Raw genomic sequence first — 17185 nt, 5'->3', positions numbered from 1 at the left:
CATTCCCTATTACCCTCTGTCACAATTTCGCCGCTCCTCGCCGCATTAAAAGTGGTTAAAAACAGTTTTAAAAAGTTTGTTTATAAACAAACAAAATGGCCACCAAAACAGGAAGTAGGTTGATGTACAGTATGTCCACACATAGAAAATACATCCATACACAAGCAGGCTGTATACACCCTTCCTTTTGAATCTCAAGAGATCATTTGTGTGTTTCTTTCCCCCTGCAGATCTCATGCACTGAAGTTTCAGGCTGCTTTTTTCTTCCTGCAAACAGCTTTGCCCTTGTCTATAATTCCTCAGTATGTGAAAGCCAGCTCAGAGGACGATTTATCCAGCTTGTAAAAGATAAGAGAGAAGCTGCCCTACTCTAAATAAGTGTGCACAGAGGGGCCTGGAAAGGGGAGTTCCTAGCAGAACCACAACACTGAAGAACTTGGCAGCCTTCCAGGCACAGGCTGACAAGTCTGACAGGGGAAAGCTACATTGATTTATTACAGAGACTGTGATAGTAGAAAGTGCTGCAGTAAGCCAGAACACATTAGAATAGCTTTTGGAACTTGTAGGATGATAAAAAACAGGATGCAATTTTTTTTACGGAGTCTCTTTAAAGAGACTCCGTAACAAAAATTGCATCCTGTTTTTTATCATCCTACAAGTTCCAAAAGCTATTCTAATGTGTTCTGGCTTACTGCAGCACTTTCTACTATAACAGTCTCTGTAATAAATCAATGTATCTCTCTCTTGTCAGGCCTGTGTCTGGAAGGCTGCCAAGTTCTTCAGTGTTGTGGCTCTGCTATGAACTCCCCCTTCCAGGCCCCTCTATGCACACTGCCTGTGTGTTATTTAGATTAGAGCAGCTTCTCTCTTCTCTCTTATCTTTTACAAGCTGGATAAATCGTCCTCTGAGCTGGCTGGGCTTTCACATACTGAGGAATTACATACAGGCAGAGCTGTCTGCACTCTGCAGGAAGAAACAGCCTGACACTTCAGTGGAAGATAGCTGCAGGGGGAATGAAACACACAAATGATCTCTTGAGATTCAAAAGGAAGGCTGTATACAGCCTGCTTGTGTATGGATGTATTTTCTATGTGTGGACATACTGTACATCAACCTACTTCCTGTTTTGGTGGCCATTTTGTTTGTTTATAAACAAACTTTTTAAAACTGTTTTTAACCACTTTTAATGCGGCGGGAAGCGGCGAAATTGTGACAGAGGGTTTTAGGAGATGTCCCCTAACGCACTGGTATGTTTACTTTTGTGTGATTTTAACAATACAGATTCTCTTTAAGTTTTAAAAGATTATTTTTATGTACCAGTATAACTAAAAAAAAAAAAAAGCTAAAAGTCTATAGAGTTCCATGAGGCAGTTGCTACTTGCACAGTAATAGAATATCAAGTATGAAAAATAGAAAAGAATTTTCCTCGGGGACAGTCAATTGATTTTAACTTCTGTATTTCATCTTTTGAGATGCAGCATCTGGTCGTTGAGGGAATTCTTGGCTGGAAAAGTGAGGTTAGATCAGGTTGTGCGGCTTGCTTATAGCTGTACACTGTCTGTGCCACTTGCATAGAAATGAAGCAGGCTTGGAACAAGCTTCCGTCTCATCTCAGTGACAGTGCAACCTCTCCAGTCTAGCATGTTAATGTTTATCTGTGAATTTTCTAAACTCTGATTTACTTCCTGTAAAACCTTTACAAGGAAAGAAGTGACTTGTACCATCACCTGAAGGAAGCAGTCAGGTTTATTACCCTGGAGCAAGTCATAGCACTTAGCCAGTAAGTGTTGCGTATGTGGAAGCACCCGCTACGATACCCTTGATTCCCAGAAGTCTGTGTGCCATGACAATTATGTGTCAGCTCTCCCCAGATGTTTACATGCTTCTGGCCTAATACTGTGATAATGTTATGGTTTCTGTTTGTACCCTATGATTCTGTGTGTCATGTCTCGCTCTCCTCACTTGACTGCTGTACCTCTCTGGAATCCCATGGTCCTCTGTCTGCTTGGGTAATGGCATGTTTTTACTTTTGCTGCTTCTCTCTCCCTTTGCTCTGTGACTTATTAGGGCTTGGTAGGGCATATGAGTATTACAGTGTTTGTTGCAGTACATTTTTTTTTATCATTGGTGCACTTATTAAAAGAACAAAATAGCCCCCGATAAAGAGGCTAATGAAAATGTTCATGTAAGTTTAAGATTTTAAACCTTGTTCTCTGTATAGTTTGTATCTGTTGATGGGAAATAGTGTGCAGTTATATATTTACATGGGAACAGATTTGTTTATGGATTGTGTATGCAGACTTCTTTAAATGCTTTGCTGCATTTGAGGTTCATTGGTAGTTTTCTTAATGCCAGTCTCTAGGTCAGGTATGATGGACAATACGTTACATTTATGCATAATACAGGACTAATTATAGGAAATGGCAAAACATCTGTGACTAATTAATAGGAATTTATGGGTGTTTATCTGAACAAACTCGTTGGAGGAGTTGAGAACACTCAGATATGGATGCAGGAGGCTGATCCTCTGATTGGTTCCATGTAGAGAGTATTGATACGCCTGTTGAGTCAGACAGCACAGGTCCTTACTTTTTGTGAACTACAGTTTCAGGATTTCTCTCGTTACAGTTGTCCTTTAAGTACAGTTTCCAAGAGCAAGAAAGTTCAGCCTGACCACACTGAAAGCTGTACTAACCAAATTCTGCCACATGAGATATAATTTCAGGTAAACATCACTATTGACATGTTGGCCCACTAAAATGCAGTAGTGCCAGAGCTGCAGCCACTAGGGTGCAGTCTAGAGGCAGTAGTAGCAGTGTTAAGGAGTCTTGCCCAAGGTCTCCTGACTGAATAGGTGCTGGCTTACTGAACAGGATGGGCCAATATTTGAACCTAGTCTCCTGTGTCAGAGGCACATAACCAGTACACTATGTAGCCATTGCAGATCCGTAGATGAGAGGATTCAGGCTAATGAAAGCTGGTCTTGTGGTAGGCCATTTTGAGACCTCTGCTTACCTTTAATATAATGGCTTCACTGGCTGCTATGGTAATCAGCGTATCAGAAGTGGTAGTAAACATCTATATCTTTTTTTTCTCTTTCAGATTTTCATCTGTACATTCTCCAGAGCGCCTCCCTCGATGTTAGACTTTTTATGGATATACCCTGACAGCACCTGACCGTCTTCTTTGGACACTTTCACCAAGGACCTGTTACTGGATTCTCAGAAGTGTAAAACTACTGGCCGCCAGACTGTGTGCGGGTGTGACTGTCACCACTTTGAACCCATAGTAGCCTTTGGACTTTTAGCAATGAGTGAATTTTGGTTGTGTTTCAACTGCTGCATTGCAGAACAGCCTCAGCCCGTAAGTACCTTCCAAATTTTATTTAGCAGCTTAATATATTTCATGCTCAAATGAATGACTGGTTTGGTTTAGACAGCGTAATTTTGCTTTCTGTTACACTCCGTAAGCAAGTTTGTTGATATCGCCAATCAGTATTGCAAACTGTACTGAGATCACTCAGCTGTTGGAAAAGGTGTTGGCTCAGTCAGTCAGTGGAAAGAGGAACTGTCATGTACTTAATAGCCGGCCTCTGTTGTTAGTCATGTTCTTCTATCCCTTGTGAAAAACACTGGTGTTTGGTAATAGATGCTCTTATGTAAAATAATATCCTCTTATCTTTGGCAGCAGTGGTAATGAGTGCAGTCTCTTCTAGGAAAAGTTGTGAGGGAGGAAGCACCTCTGTACAAGGTCAGCAGCATGTTGCGCTTTCTCGTGTTAAAATCACCAGCCAAATTTCTGTTTTGCAGAGGACAAGAGCATATCCTATGCGTACATTCTGCATCTTGTCTGTGAGATGCCTGACCAACAACATACTGAGGCCAACTGGCTCACCCCTAGCTGAGGTGATTGCAGTAACTTTCCACCAGCTGCGAGAATTACAAATATCCACGCTTGAGCCCTTTTCTCATGCTCTGTCACTGCATACACGTAAATGAAGGAGAGTTCACCACGGAAAAAAATAGCTGTGAAGCATACTGACAGAAGGCTGACAGGCTGAGCATTCAATCAAAGATTAACACAGAGGCAATGCTCATTTTGCTCCTTTCCATAGATTTTTGAAAGGTGACTTGAACTGTAGAAAATTGATCTGAAGTGTCCACTGAGAAAGTCTAGCTATTCTATTATTCCACCTAAGATTTACATCTTATGAACACATGAGGGTTTGTGGGTTAGGCTGGGACCACACTTGTCTGTGCGGGGGGCAGCTTTAAGAGGCTTAAAAATAACTGTCCCTTACAGTTAAGTAAGAACCGGATCAAGCAGCCGCTCAAACCACACTTATCAGCTGATAAGACTGGTCTTGATCCGCCAGGCGGATCGCTCAAGACCAGTCTAATCAGCTGAACGACGGACTGTACACACGCCCGATTTGGCGTCCGAACGACGGGATGTCCAAACAACCCGTCGTTTAAAAAAAATCTGCTGTGTGTATGGGCCTTTAAGCTCTATTCCACTCACGTTTATATGCACTATAACATTTTCTCTACCATCCAACAGGTGTACTGCGCAATTACAGGGCATTTGCAGTTTCCTAGGGGAGAAAAAAAATGGGTGAGAAAATATATTTTCAATTGCTGAATCGTAAAAAAAAATTAATCACAAAGCGGTGCAATTGCTATGTGATTTTTCTTGCACGCCTATTCTTTGTATGGAAACTAACAGTGGTTATAAAATAAAGAGAATACAGTTTTCAGCAATCTTTGAAAGCAGATTATAAAATAAGAGAAACCTGGTCTTTAAAGATTAATTGTAGCATTGATTAATATTATTGTATACTTACATCTTCCGCAACGCTTTTCAGAGCATGTAGTCATTTCACTGACTGTTCCACGGAGGACCTCCCAGTCTAATTCTACCATAGCCATTGGGCTAAACTTACTAAAGATGCCCATACATGGTACAATTTTCTCTTTTTTTTTTTTTTTTTCGATTAGATAATTTGGTTTGATTATTCCGTTAGATCGAATATAAAGATTTTTTTCAACGTCTGATCGGATTTTATAGAAAAATCAGGATAATCGTTTGTTTTTCTTGATTGAAAAAGATTCTTTTCAACTTTCATTTGATCATTTTAGTCGAAACAACAGGAAAATTGAACGTTTTTATTGTACCGTCTATGGGTACCATAAGCATTACTGCATTTGATAACACAGAAAACGGCTGATTTTAGCAAACGTGCCAAATGCCAGTTCACTAAACCTATTACTGCAAGTTACTGGCTAGTGTGGTAAATACCTCAATATAAGGTAAATTCACAAAGATGTGGGAGGAAGCCATAATCCATAGAGGAAACTTGCCCATACACAGGAAGTGCATACAAGCTCCATGTAGATAGTACCCTGACCAAGATTTGCATCTGGGACTCTACCACTGCAAGGTGAGAGTGCTAGGAACACACGCTAGAGGGATACTTTAATATAAATCATCCTGGAGTTGTCTTTTAAAATTTTAACTTTGATATTTTAATGTCAGGCTTTATAAAACAAAACACTAATTAATGGTCCCAAGTTTACATAACACACCAGCCTCCCCTCGCCTCTCTGCTGCCTGCCACTGCCCCAGCTGTATAGTTTCCGCTCATCTCGCCCTCTACAGTCATTAGTATGCAGCCTTGGCTGGACTTGTAGAACTTTCCATGGCTTCCTGTGGTAAGCTGTGTAAGCCCAGCCCCAAGCCATCTACCTATGTTTGCAGAACATGATACCCAGGAGTCTCACCCTCTGAATATGCGGCTCTGTAGAGCTGGCTGCAAGTGTTTGGAGAGAACTCAACTACATAAGGACTACCATACTCCATAGAAGAACACCGCAGCTTCAAACAGACACCTTTTTCTAATGATAAAAAAGAACCTTCATAGAAACATGGACTTGCATGTATTTATTTATTTTTACTTTACAAGATCTAACATCAGAATAGCTGAAGTTTGTTGTGCGTTCTTTTAATGCTTAAAGTTAAATTACACCACCAGTGGAGAAATTGCCAATCACCATGCCCCTTCATATAAACCTACATTTGGTAGCAGTTAGCGGTTCTGGCACGTGCCAGTGATGTGTGGTGCTTGGCCTACCCCAAGGCTGAGCGCCTTTTTGGAAGCTCTTTTTCCAGGTACTCACTCGGTTTGAGCTTACATCTGTATATCATTCACACTGGCCGGATCTGTCCACTTACCTGTCTAAGCATTGACCCAACTATCACTGAACAAAAAGGAGACACACAAGAGATGTGTATGAAGAGGTGCCAAGCCTGGGGGTAGGCCAGGCACAGTACCTGGTTGGCAAGTGATGGACCAGGTAATGAATACTATAGAAGCCTAAGCCTAGGGATTTTTCCACTGTGGAAAATCACTTAAATATCAAAATCCAAAGGGTATTTTTTGTAAATACCGATTAACATTTGTCCGATTTTTCAACTTTAACCACTTAACGACCGCCCACTGCACAGGGGCGGTCGGGAAGTGGATGCCGCAAGGACCAGCTCATGTGCAGAGGCGTCGGTACTTGTATGGGCATAGGCAGAGCGATCGCGTCATCCGTGACGCGATCCTCCACCGGGGATTGATGGCCGGGGATTTAGCCTCCAGCCCGCCGGCCAATTAGCAGCTCTGGCAGGCGGAGGAATACAGAAATCCGGCATTTAAAGCGTATAAAGCACTTTGTTAGGTAAACAAAGTGCTTTATACACGCTTCCTCCTTGCCTCGTGGTCTCATTGTTCCAGAGACCACCAGCGAGGAGGAAGCAGTAGTGAGCATGCACCACACATTTTTTTTCCACCCCCCCCCCCCCCCTGATCGCCCACAGCACCCTTCAGCCCCCCCCCCCCCCCCCGCCCACCCCCCAGAACACTGTTTGCACCCAATCACCCATCAATCACTCCCTGTCACTATCTGTAAACACTATTTTTTTTAATGCCCTAAACTGCCCCCTGCTCCCTCCTGATCACCCCCCCCCCCACCCCTCAGATTCTCCCCAGACCCCCCCCCCCCCTGTGTACTGTATGCCTCTATTCACCTGTCAATCACCCATCAATCACCCCGTCACTGCCACCCATCAATCACCCCCTGTTACTGCCACCCATCAATCAGCCCTTAACCTGCCCCTTGCGGGCAACTGATCACCCACCCACACCAATAGATCGCCTGCAGATCCGACATCAGATCACCTCCCAAGTGCAGTGTTTACATCTGTTCTCTACCCTAAACACCCACTAATTACCCATCAATCACCCCCTATCATCACCTGTCACTGTTACCCATCAGATTAGACCCTAATCTGCCCCTTGCGGGCACCCAATCACCCGCCCACACGCTCAGATTGCCCTCAGACCCCAGCCCTGATCACATCGCTAGTGCATTGCTTGCATCTATTCCCCCCTCTAATCACACCTTGAGACACCCATCAATCACCTCTAGTCACCCCCTAGCACACCTACCCATCAGATTAGGCCCTAATTTGCCCTCAGATCCCCTCAGACCACCTTCCGATCACCTCCCCAGTGCATTGATTGCATCTATTTTCCCCTCTAACCACCCCCTGAGACACCCATCAATCACCTCCTGTCACCCCCCCCCCCCCCCAGCACTCCTATCCATCAGATCAGGCCCAATACAACCTGTCATCTAAAAGGCCACCCTGCTTATGACCGGTTCCACAAAATTCGCCCCCTCATAGACCACCTGTCATCAAAATTTGCAGATGCTTATACCCCTGAACAGTCATTTTGAGACATTTGGTTTCCAGACTACTCACGGTTTTGGGCCCATAAAATGCCAGGGCGGTATAGGAACCCCACAAGTGACCCCGTTTTAGAAAAAAGACACCCCAAGGTATTCTGTTAGGTGTATGACGAGTTCATAGAAGATTTTATTTTTTATCAAAAGTTAGCGGAAATTGATTTTTATTGTTTTTTTTCACAAAGTGTCATTTTTCACTAACTTGTGACAAAAAATTAAATCTTCTATGAACTCACCATACACCTAACGGAATACCTTTGGGTGTCTTCTTTCTAAAATGGGGTCACTTGTGGGGTTCCTATACTGCCCTGGCATTTTAGGGGCCCTAAACCGTGAGGAGTAGTCTAGAAAACAAATGCCTCAAAATGACCTGTGAATAGGACGTTGGGCCCCTTAGCGCACCTAGGCTGCAAAAAAGTGCCACACATGTGGTATCGCCGTACTCGGGAGAAGTAGTATAATGTGTTTTGGGGTGTATTTTTACACATATCCATGCTGAGTGGATGAAATATCTCTGTAAATGGACAATTGTGTGTCTAAAAAAAATTAAACAATTGTCATTTACAGAGATATTTCTCCCACCCAGCATGGGTATGTGTAAAAATACACCCCAAAACACATTATACTACTTCTCCTGAGTACGGCAATACCACGTGTGGCACTTTTTTACACCCTAAGTGCGTTAAAGGGCCCAAAGTCCAATGAGCACCTTTAGGCTTTACAGGGGTGCTTACAATTAGGCACCCCCCAAAATGCCAGGACAATAAACACACCCCACAAATGACCCCATTTTGGAAAGTAGACACTTCAAGGTATTCAGAGAAGAGCATAGTGAGTCCGTGGCAGATTTAATTTTATTTTTTTTTGTCGTAAGTTAGCAGAAATGGAAACTTTTTTTGTTTTTTCTTTTTTGTCACAAAGTGTCATTTTCCGCTAACTTGTGACAAAAAATAAAATCTTCTATGAACTCACCATGCCTCTCAGTGAATACGTTGGGATGTCTTCTTTCCAAAATGGGGTAATTTGGGGGGTATTTATACTATCCTGGAATTTTAGCCCCTCATGAAACATGACAGGTGCTCAGAAAAGTCAGAGATGCTTCAAAATGGGAAAATTCACTTTTTGCACCATAGTTTGTAAACGCTATAACATTTACCCAAACCAATAAATATAGGCTGAATGGGTTTTTTTTTAATTAAAAACCTGTTTGTCCACATTTTTCGTGCTGCATGTATACAGAAAATTTAGTTTATTTGAAAAATGTCAGCACAGAAAGTTAAAAAAAATCATTTTTTTGACAAAATTCATGTCTTTTTTGATGAATATAATAAAAAGTAAAAATCGCAGCAGCAATCAAATAGCCCCAAAAGAAAGCTTTATTAGTGACAAGAAAAGGAGCCAAAATTCATTTAGGTGGTAGGTTGTATGAGCGAGCAATAAACCGTGAAAGCTGCAGTGGTCTGAATGGAAAAAAAGGCTCTGGTCCTTAAAGGGGGTAAAGCCCGCGGTCCTCAAGTGGTTAAAGGTGCTCATACATTATGCACATTTGAGCACTGTACGTTACAAATCATACAGGGTATTTTTTGTGGGTGGGCGTTGCAGTATCCCCCCAACCCCCCCCCCCCCCCCCTCCCCCTCCGACGTCCGCCTATATCTACTGCTCTATATAGCCGGAGCACCTCCTGTGTTCTGTCATCTCCTGCTACATGCTGCCGAGTGTACGGATGGCGGATGCACACAGAAAGGAGCGCGCCTGCAGCAGAGGTGGGTGTGGCTTTGCTTAGCTGCATAGCTACACTAATACTCTGCACAGGCACCAGGGAGAGCAGTATTAGCGGGGCCACCTGGGGAATGTCCCTAATTGATTTTTAGTTGATTTCATGTTCAAATACATAAGAAATGGACTTGCCGCGTGTGGCAGCAATAGATCGCTCTCTGATCAGATGCGGATCCCGGAGGGATCTATCTTTTGGGCACATCGGGAGAGTCTGCCCAGTGTATGGCAGGTTTTCTGTCTCATTTACGTGGCTGAGATTTTCATTCTGGTTGTTTGCCAGTGATAGCTGCACAATGCTGCTCTTTGCAGTGCTGTATTTAAGGACTTCGCTATGTTAGTCATCCTGAAATTATAGCCAGGGATGAGGTTTCTATCCTGCCTTCCTATTGCCAGCAGAGAGGTAGCAGAAGTGTATATTTTAGCAGCAGACTGTTCAGTTGACTTTTCTCTAATACTTGGCAGGATGACTTGTAATAACTCTAAACAAATAAGACTCCTTTAAGCCTGACATACTTTATTCATTTGGGGTGAGCCGGTGGTTGGGGGTGAGTAAATGACAGAGTTAGACATTTACACCAGCAATGCAATAAAAAAGGAAAAGGATGTTGTGTTTAGGCATTGGCTCTGAAATGAAAAGTAACAGAAATGGAAAACTATACAACTATTCATACACAACAGGCTTCTTTCAGTAAGTTTCCTATAAGTATCTGAGTTCTGCATGACCACTAGCCAACAGATATAATAAAAACGCCAAGGCCTGTAAGCTTCTGGAATACCGCTGTACATCTACAAACTAGCAAATACTTCTCAGCCCTACTCCCAAGGCGGTGTGTTCCTGATGTATTGGTCATTAAAGAGAAACTCCGACCAAAAATTGAAATTTATCCCAATCAGTCGCTGATACCCCCTTTTACATGAGAAATCTATTCATTTTCACAAACATACCATCAGGGGACGCTGTATGACTGATATTGTGGTGAAACCCCTCCCACAAGTAACCCTTCCCACAAGAAAAGTTAGAACTTTTTCCCACAAGAAAAGTTAGAACTTTTGCCAGTTTCCTGTCTGTGAACCTTGTTGCACTGTGGGAAATAGCTGTTTACAGCTGTTTCCAACTGCCAAAAACCATTTAGCAGCTACATCACCTGCCAACAGTAAAATGTTCACTGGAGTTCCTCTTTAAAGAGGAACTCCAGTGAAAATAATGTAGTAAAAAAAAGTTCTTCATTTTTACAATAATTATGTATAAATGATTTAGTCAGTGTTTGCTCATTGTAAAATCTTTCCTCTTCCCGATTTACATTCTGACATTTATTACATGGTGACATTTTTACTGTGGGCAGGTTATGTAGCTGCTCCTAGCTGTTTTGGCTGTTAGAGACAGCTGTAAACAGCTAATTCCTGTCTGGTTACATTGTGGCAGTTTGCCCAGAGTACCGTGGTCCCAGAGCTTCTTGTGGGAGGGGTTTCAGCACAAAATCAGCCATACAGCGCCCCCGATGGTCTGTTTGTGAAAAGCATCATATTTCTCATGTAAAAGGGGGTATGAGCTACTGATTGGGATAAAGTTCAATTCTAGGTTGGAGTTTCTCTTTAAGCTGTTAGTGCAAGTCACCTATTGTGTGTCTGGGTGGACACTAGCTTAATCATCCAGCTGTCATTTTCCTTTATCGCCGTCTTTTAACCTCCATGGAACAGTGTGGCTCTACCCCCTTGAAAACTAGAAACTTTTTTTTTTTAATTAGCAAAGTGCACTTTGTGGTCACTGTGACTAGCTCCGGTGATCACAAGTTGGGGCATTTCCATAGACAGCTGAGATTAGTGGTAGTTCAAATGTGTGATTGTAGTGGTAGCATGTGGCTGCAGTACATGTTACAATGCAGTCCTGTGGCTGCAGTACATGTTACAATGAATGGCGGTTCTTAACTGAGTGTGCCATGGGGGGCAGGGGTTGGGGGGAGCATTATTACTGGTCTACGGGTTGCTGCTTCTTTGGTCCCCCCCCCCCATCCATTTGAGATGCATTATCTTCTCCTTGCCTCAGCAAACGCAGTTTGTATGTTTCCAGCAGTGTTGTGCACAAATTTTGTATGTTTTAGGTAGTGCTCAGCATTTGTACCATTATTTATGGCAGTAGGGCAGTGTGTTACGCTATTAGTGCAACATGCACAACCAGGGTTACGTGTGTGTTGTGATGGTAAGGTTCAGCACGCTATGGGTGTACCATGCATTAGCAACACACCCCAGTAATGGCACATCACATGAAAATGTTTTTGTTTTTTTTTTTCCCCAAAATTTTTATTAAAGGAAACCAATGGGAAAAAAAAGGTTTTATACATACCTCCTCCAGCCCCATGCGCACGGATCGCTCCAACGCTGCCATCCTCGGCTGCCTGCAGCTACGGTATCGGGTCCCGTTGGTTCTGCCAGTCTGCACAAGAGAAGTGCGCGCTCTACGTATCTCTCCATCAGGCTGTCACTTACAGTAAGTAGTAGAAAACTGACATTACCGAGGTGACCTTACCCAGGTTTTGGGCTAGTCCATCTCTCCATAGGGGATTCTCAGTATGGCATTTTATTCTTTATAAAGACCCTCCCTGAAAAAGATTTATACAAAGATGCTGGCCAGCTTCCCTGCTCACCGTACACTTTTTTTTTTTTGGCAGTTGGATGGAACAACTGCCATTCACTAAGTGCTTTTAAAAATTCAAAGACAACCTAGACAACCCCCCATTTGGAGATGGGTTACTCCAAAATCTGTCGATTTTTGACAGATTTCTACTTCTTACTGCAAGTGACATCAACATAGAAGAAAAGCAATTTATGGCTCATTTTACTGTGTAAGAAACACACTTCCTATTTGTATATGTTTACATGTATTTTAAATGTTAAGATTTTTGCGACATGGGCCCTTTAATGTTTTAGCAGTTTAACGAGCAATGAAATCTTGATTGTCAGTAAAATTGTGGGCACAGTGCCCCTTAAGTTTGCCAGCACTGATGCATCTTGCAGCAAATAAGCCTATTTTTGGAGAACATGGTTAAGCAAACCTGTAAGCAGGATACAGATGCACTGAGGTGGCGGCATATTGCAGAAATACACAACATAAAAGGAGTGTGTCTTCTTCCTGTGGGTTTATCTTGTGATTGTCTCACAGAGGTGATCAAACTGGCTTCTCTGCTGTGTCTAAGCTTACCATCCTTCCTCTGTTCAGTGGTTTGTGCTGTATAATAACTTTCCTATTAGGTATTTTCCAGATGTCACAAAAGCCTTTATATATAAAAGTTTCTCACGGCTTTTCTTGACCTATTTTCTTTTTAATTTATATCCTGTGAAGCAAAAAAAAAACCAAAATGAAGTATTTTTTGACTAAAGGGTTCTAACACGGCATATACATCATTTTCCTTGGCTGAATCGATCATTCCCAATAGTTTGCGATGGAAATCTAAAGGGGTCCCCTGATGGCACAGGCCTCCCCATAGAGATCCAGCCAAATCACCAGTTCAGCTCACCAATTCATTGAAACAAGAAAAAAAAATTGTACTTACTGCTGTGTGTTTCTGATGATGTTGGTACAAAATCCAATAAAACATATCACATCAACAAGCTACCTTGTAACTACTAAATGCTGCCTATTATCTTTCAACTTTAGTCTGAAGCTGCTATCAATAAAATACCATTTAAGTCCCCAGCAAACAAGAAAACATTGAAAATACGTTTGATATTCCTTTTTAGCTGTTTTAGTATTCTTTTTTTTTTTTCTTCAGTTACTAGATGCTCAAAAGTTATTTTTATAGATGATATGAAACATTTTTTTTTCTCATGGGAGAAAACTCAGGAGAAATGGTAATTCAATTATGGCTTGTTTGTCTCATTTGTTCCTGAGTCTGAACAAAGTAGGGAATTAAACCTATGACTCCCTTTGCACCCTTACAGCTTGGCTGATATTACTGTTATTCAGTCCCTATAGAGAAGGAAGCCTCATCTCTGTGGGGATGCTGGCTGGGTATGTGTATTCATCAGATGGGAGTACTCACTCCCTTTACTGCAGACAGTCATACAAGGCAGTTATACAAGGCAGAGAAGCATATGGAGAGCTTTACAGGCCACTTCAGTAGCAACACCAAAGTAATCATGGGTGTATCATTGTAATGTATATTTGCTTGTTAAAATACCTGAAATATATAAAGGTTTTTTGATGAGAATTGTTTGTGGGATATCTCCTGTATTTTGTATAGATTGTTTTTTGGGTTTTTTTTGCGCAAGCTGACTGTGTAATTTAAACCTCCTAAAAGTCCTATCGTACATGGTCCGATGCATTCCATTTCAACACTAAAGACAACTGATTTGCAATTTATGTGAAGAATGTGCCCATGCTTTCCTATTGGCCCTCCCACAGCCTAACCCTAAAATCCCCATGTGGCAGCACCGTTTTTACCTGGAGGTTTGGCTTTTACCTGTTTTGCTTCCCACATACGTCCATTTTCTTAATGCAGCACACATCTTTCTGAATAACAGATGCTTATTTGGGATCCAGTCCTTAAAGTGGGCATAAACTCTTGCACAGCAGACAATGAAAACCCATATGGTTGCTAAGGGCCCGTTTCCACTATCGCGAATCCGCATGCGTTGCCCGCATGCGGATTCGCACAGCCAATACAAATGGATGGGCCTGTTTCCACTTGTGCGTTGTGCGGAGCGTTTTTCTGTGCAGGATTTGTCTGCACGGCAGAGCCCTCAGAATTCGCCTGCGTGTGGAATGCAGGCGAATCGCACACAATGTATTTAATAGGGAAATCGCATGCGTTTACCCCATGCGTTTTTTGCCGCAAATTCGCATAGGTGCCAATGTAAATTCACACAGGCAGTGACATGGTTAAAATCGCATATACCCTCACCTATGCGAATTCGCCGCAAAAAACGCATTCGGAATCGCATCCGCATGCGATTTCATCAGCGGTGGAATCCAGGCGATTCCGCACCGCAATAGTGGAATGAGCGCTAAGAAGTTCAATCTGTGTGTATTTAGCCTGTCTAATTACCCCTTATCTGCAAGTAATCCGCAAGTGTAAATCAGAGCTGTCAGCTGTGCCATGGTTTGCCATGGGTTCTGTGCTAATATGTTAACACTGAAGCTTATCCTTTTCTGTGCTCCCTGGAATGTCCAGGAAGTAAACACTGCAGGTTTTTTGTAGGCTTTTCATAAGTTGTAACATTGTAACAAAGAAATGTTTTCCTTTGGGGTCGCATTCGCAGTGAGATGTTGTGGAGCTGTGTTATAGAGGTTTTATAAGTTTACCGCACTGCAATGCTAATCCTATGGGGCGTTCACAGTGCGACATTAGCGTCGCATTGTAACGTGTAGCATTATGATAACTCACTGCTTGCAGTGCGTTACCTCTAAACGCACATGTTACCAGGTGCAGGAAAGCATACTTTTCATTGCCTGTTTGCTTTATTATACCTCCTCTATGTGATGGTAATGCAGCATTAATGTGCGTTACCACCTTTTTTGCGTTGTAATGCTGCGTTGTGACTTTAACGTCACATTACAACGCAATGTCCACTGTGAATGTGACCTGAAAGTTTTATTATGATGTTGCTTATCCTTTAGAGCAGAAGGAAGTTCTTCGTTTAGGTCCACTGAACCAGTTTACGACCGCGGCGGCAGCCCCAGGACCGCCTAACGCCAATTGGCGTAAAGTCCTGGGGCTGTAATTTGCATGAGATCGCGCGCACGCTGCGCGGGCATCTCATGCTCGGAGGGCAGAGCTCCGCCCCCTCTCCAGGGAGACTGTTAGACGGCGTGATCGCCATCTATTTACACTGCGCAGCGCTGCGATCAGTTACGGCTGTCCCCCTGGGGGACGAGAGAGCTATCGGCTCTCAGTGGCAGAAGCCTATGACAGCTGATCGCCGTAATTGGCTGGCTGTGGGGAGGGAGGGAGGGAGAGGGTTTTAAAGACAGTTTGTTTTTGTTTTTTTAAAGCAGGAACAATAATATTTATGATTAAAAAAATAAACATGGGGGGAGCGATCAGACCCCACCTACAGAGAGCTCTGTTGGTGGGGAGAAAAGGGAGGGGGGGGGGGGGGGGGATCACTTCTGTGCTGTGTTGTGCGGCCCTGCAGCTTGGCCTTAAAGCTGCAGTGGCCAATTTTACCAAAAATGGCCTGGTCACTAGGGGGGTTTAGCCCTGCAGTCCTCAAGAGGTTAAACTAACATTTGTTCAGTGTAAACTAATTAAAACTATAGTGATGTATTTCCCAGGGTAACAATAAAGGATCTATAATAGGGACACTGCTATGGAAACATGCTGCTTACAAAAGCATCACACCATAAAATTGTAGGTGTTTATAAGCAGCATAGAGTGTTAGTTGTCAGCTTGTTTTATGGTGTTTAAAATGTGCACTATAATTTGTATTAATGTCGTGACCAATGGCACCCAGGCCACTTCCAGCTATTGGATGAGTAACCCATCCGGATGTTGGTTTATTTCTAGGTGGTGCTTTCTAATGTTCAGTTATGTGGTGCTTGTGATGTGACCTAACCATGCTGGTATGGTTGGCTTTCTTCCTGGTGGGTCTTGTCTGACTGGCTTGTATATCTTTCATTATATTTACATATGTTTATTGTTCAGACATGAAAGCTGTGTATTTATTACTCACAGAAGCATTGCATATTTTCACAGCTTCATTTCCATAATTTCAAAACATTTGAAATATGTATTTATTTAACAGTGTTCCTGTTGGTTTAACATAGGAAACTGGTGGAGCAAGTAAGAGCATAAGACTGTAAGTTTCCAGCCATGCAGTATAACAAGCATCACACAAGGACAATACAAACCTCTTAGGGTACCTACTTTAGTTCCCGGTACCAGCTGCCATTTGCTCCTATTTTTATTAATGTATGCAGGTTTAGTGCTACGTTTACTGTTTTACTATTTTTATAATCTAATAGAAAAAATTGATATCTGATTTTGCATAAAATGGTAAGGATAAGTTCATGAGGGCTTTTGCATCCAGTGAGGATCTTATTTAATGTAATGTAAAGGGCCTATTTAATAAATGTTGTGATTAGCTGATCAGCATAAATGTGGTGTTATTTCTGCTTGTTTATAAAAGTGGGGATCAGTTGCTAGACATCAGATTTCTATGTCTCATCAGCATTACCTTCCACAATAATGCTGTTTATAGAGTGGTGAGATTGCCACTTTATAGATCACCAGGTCGTGTTTGCCACATTGAAAGTTAGTTCAAAGCTCAAAGCCAAAACACAGGGAGAAGGGGCACTAGATAGCAGTAGCTAAATATTGGGAGCACAGGAAAGATTCACCAGGCAAACGGGCATACTGAAACTTTGGCACACTAAATAGGTCCCGTGTGGTGCAGCCCACTGCTGGAGACACTTCCCTTTTCACCACCTAGGCAACCATGGCTTCACCCCACCCAGCTAAAAGGCATTTGCAGGGAGAATTGTGGGCTTCAGTGGGGCAGAATCGCATCTTCAATACAATAGCCTCTCCCAACAGATATTGTAGACTCACTTGTTACGGTAAAGGCAAGGCTGTGGAGTCAGTACAAAAATCATCCGACTCAGACTCTAGATACCCA

General features: G+C 42.6%; 1 protein-coding gene across 1 annotated transcript in view; it reads left to right on the top strand.

The window, feature by feature from the left end:
- The window catches only part of LOC137519192 (CDC42 small effector protein 2-A), a 154814-nt gene that overhangs the window by 112942 nt on the left and 24687 nt on the right, over nt 1-17185 (top strand). Inside the window, exon 2 of the mRNA XM_068238029.1 lies at nt 3104-3364. Within this exon, the coding sequence (XP_068094130.1) occupies nt 3311-3364 (54 nt within the window). The 5' untranslated portion in view covers nt 3104-3310. The remainder of the gene's footprint in view (nt 1-3103; nt 3365-17185) is intronic.

Source organism: Hyperolius riggenbachi, chromosome 1 (assembly GCF_040937935.1).
Source record: "Hyperolius riggenbachi isolate aHypRig1 chromosome 1, aHypRig1.pri, whole genome shotgun sequence".
In the NCBI taxonomy this organism is placed as follows: domain Eukaryota; kingdom Metazoa; phylum Chordata; class Amphibia; order Anura; family Hyperoliidae; genus Hyperolius; species Hyperolius riggenbachi.
This window is presented reverse-complemented; position numbering and strand designations above follow the sequence as displayed.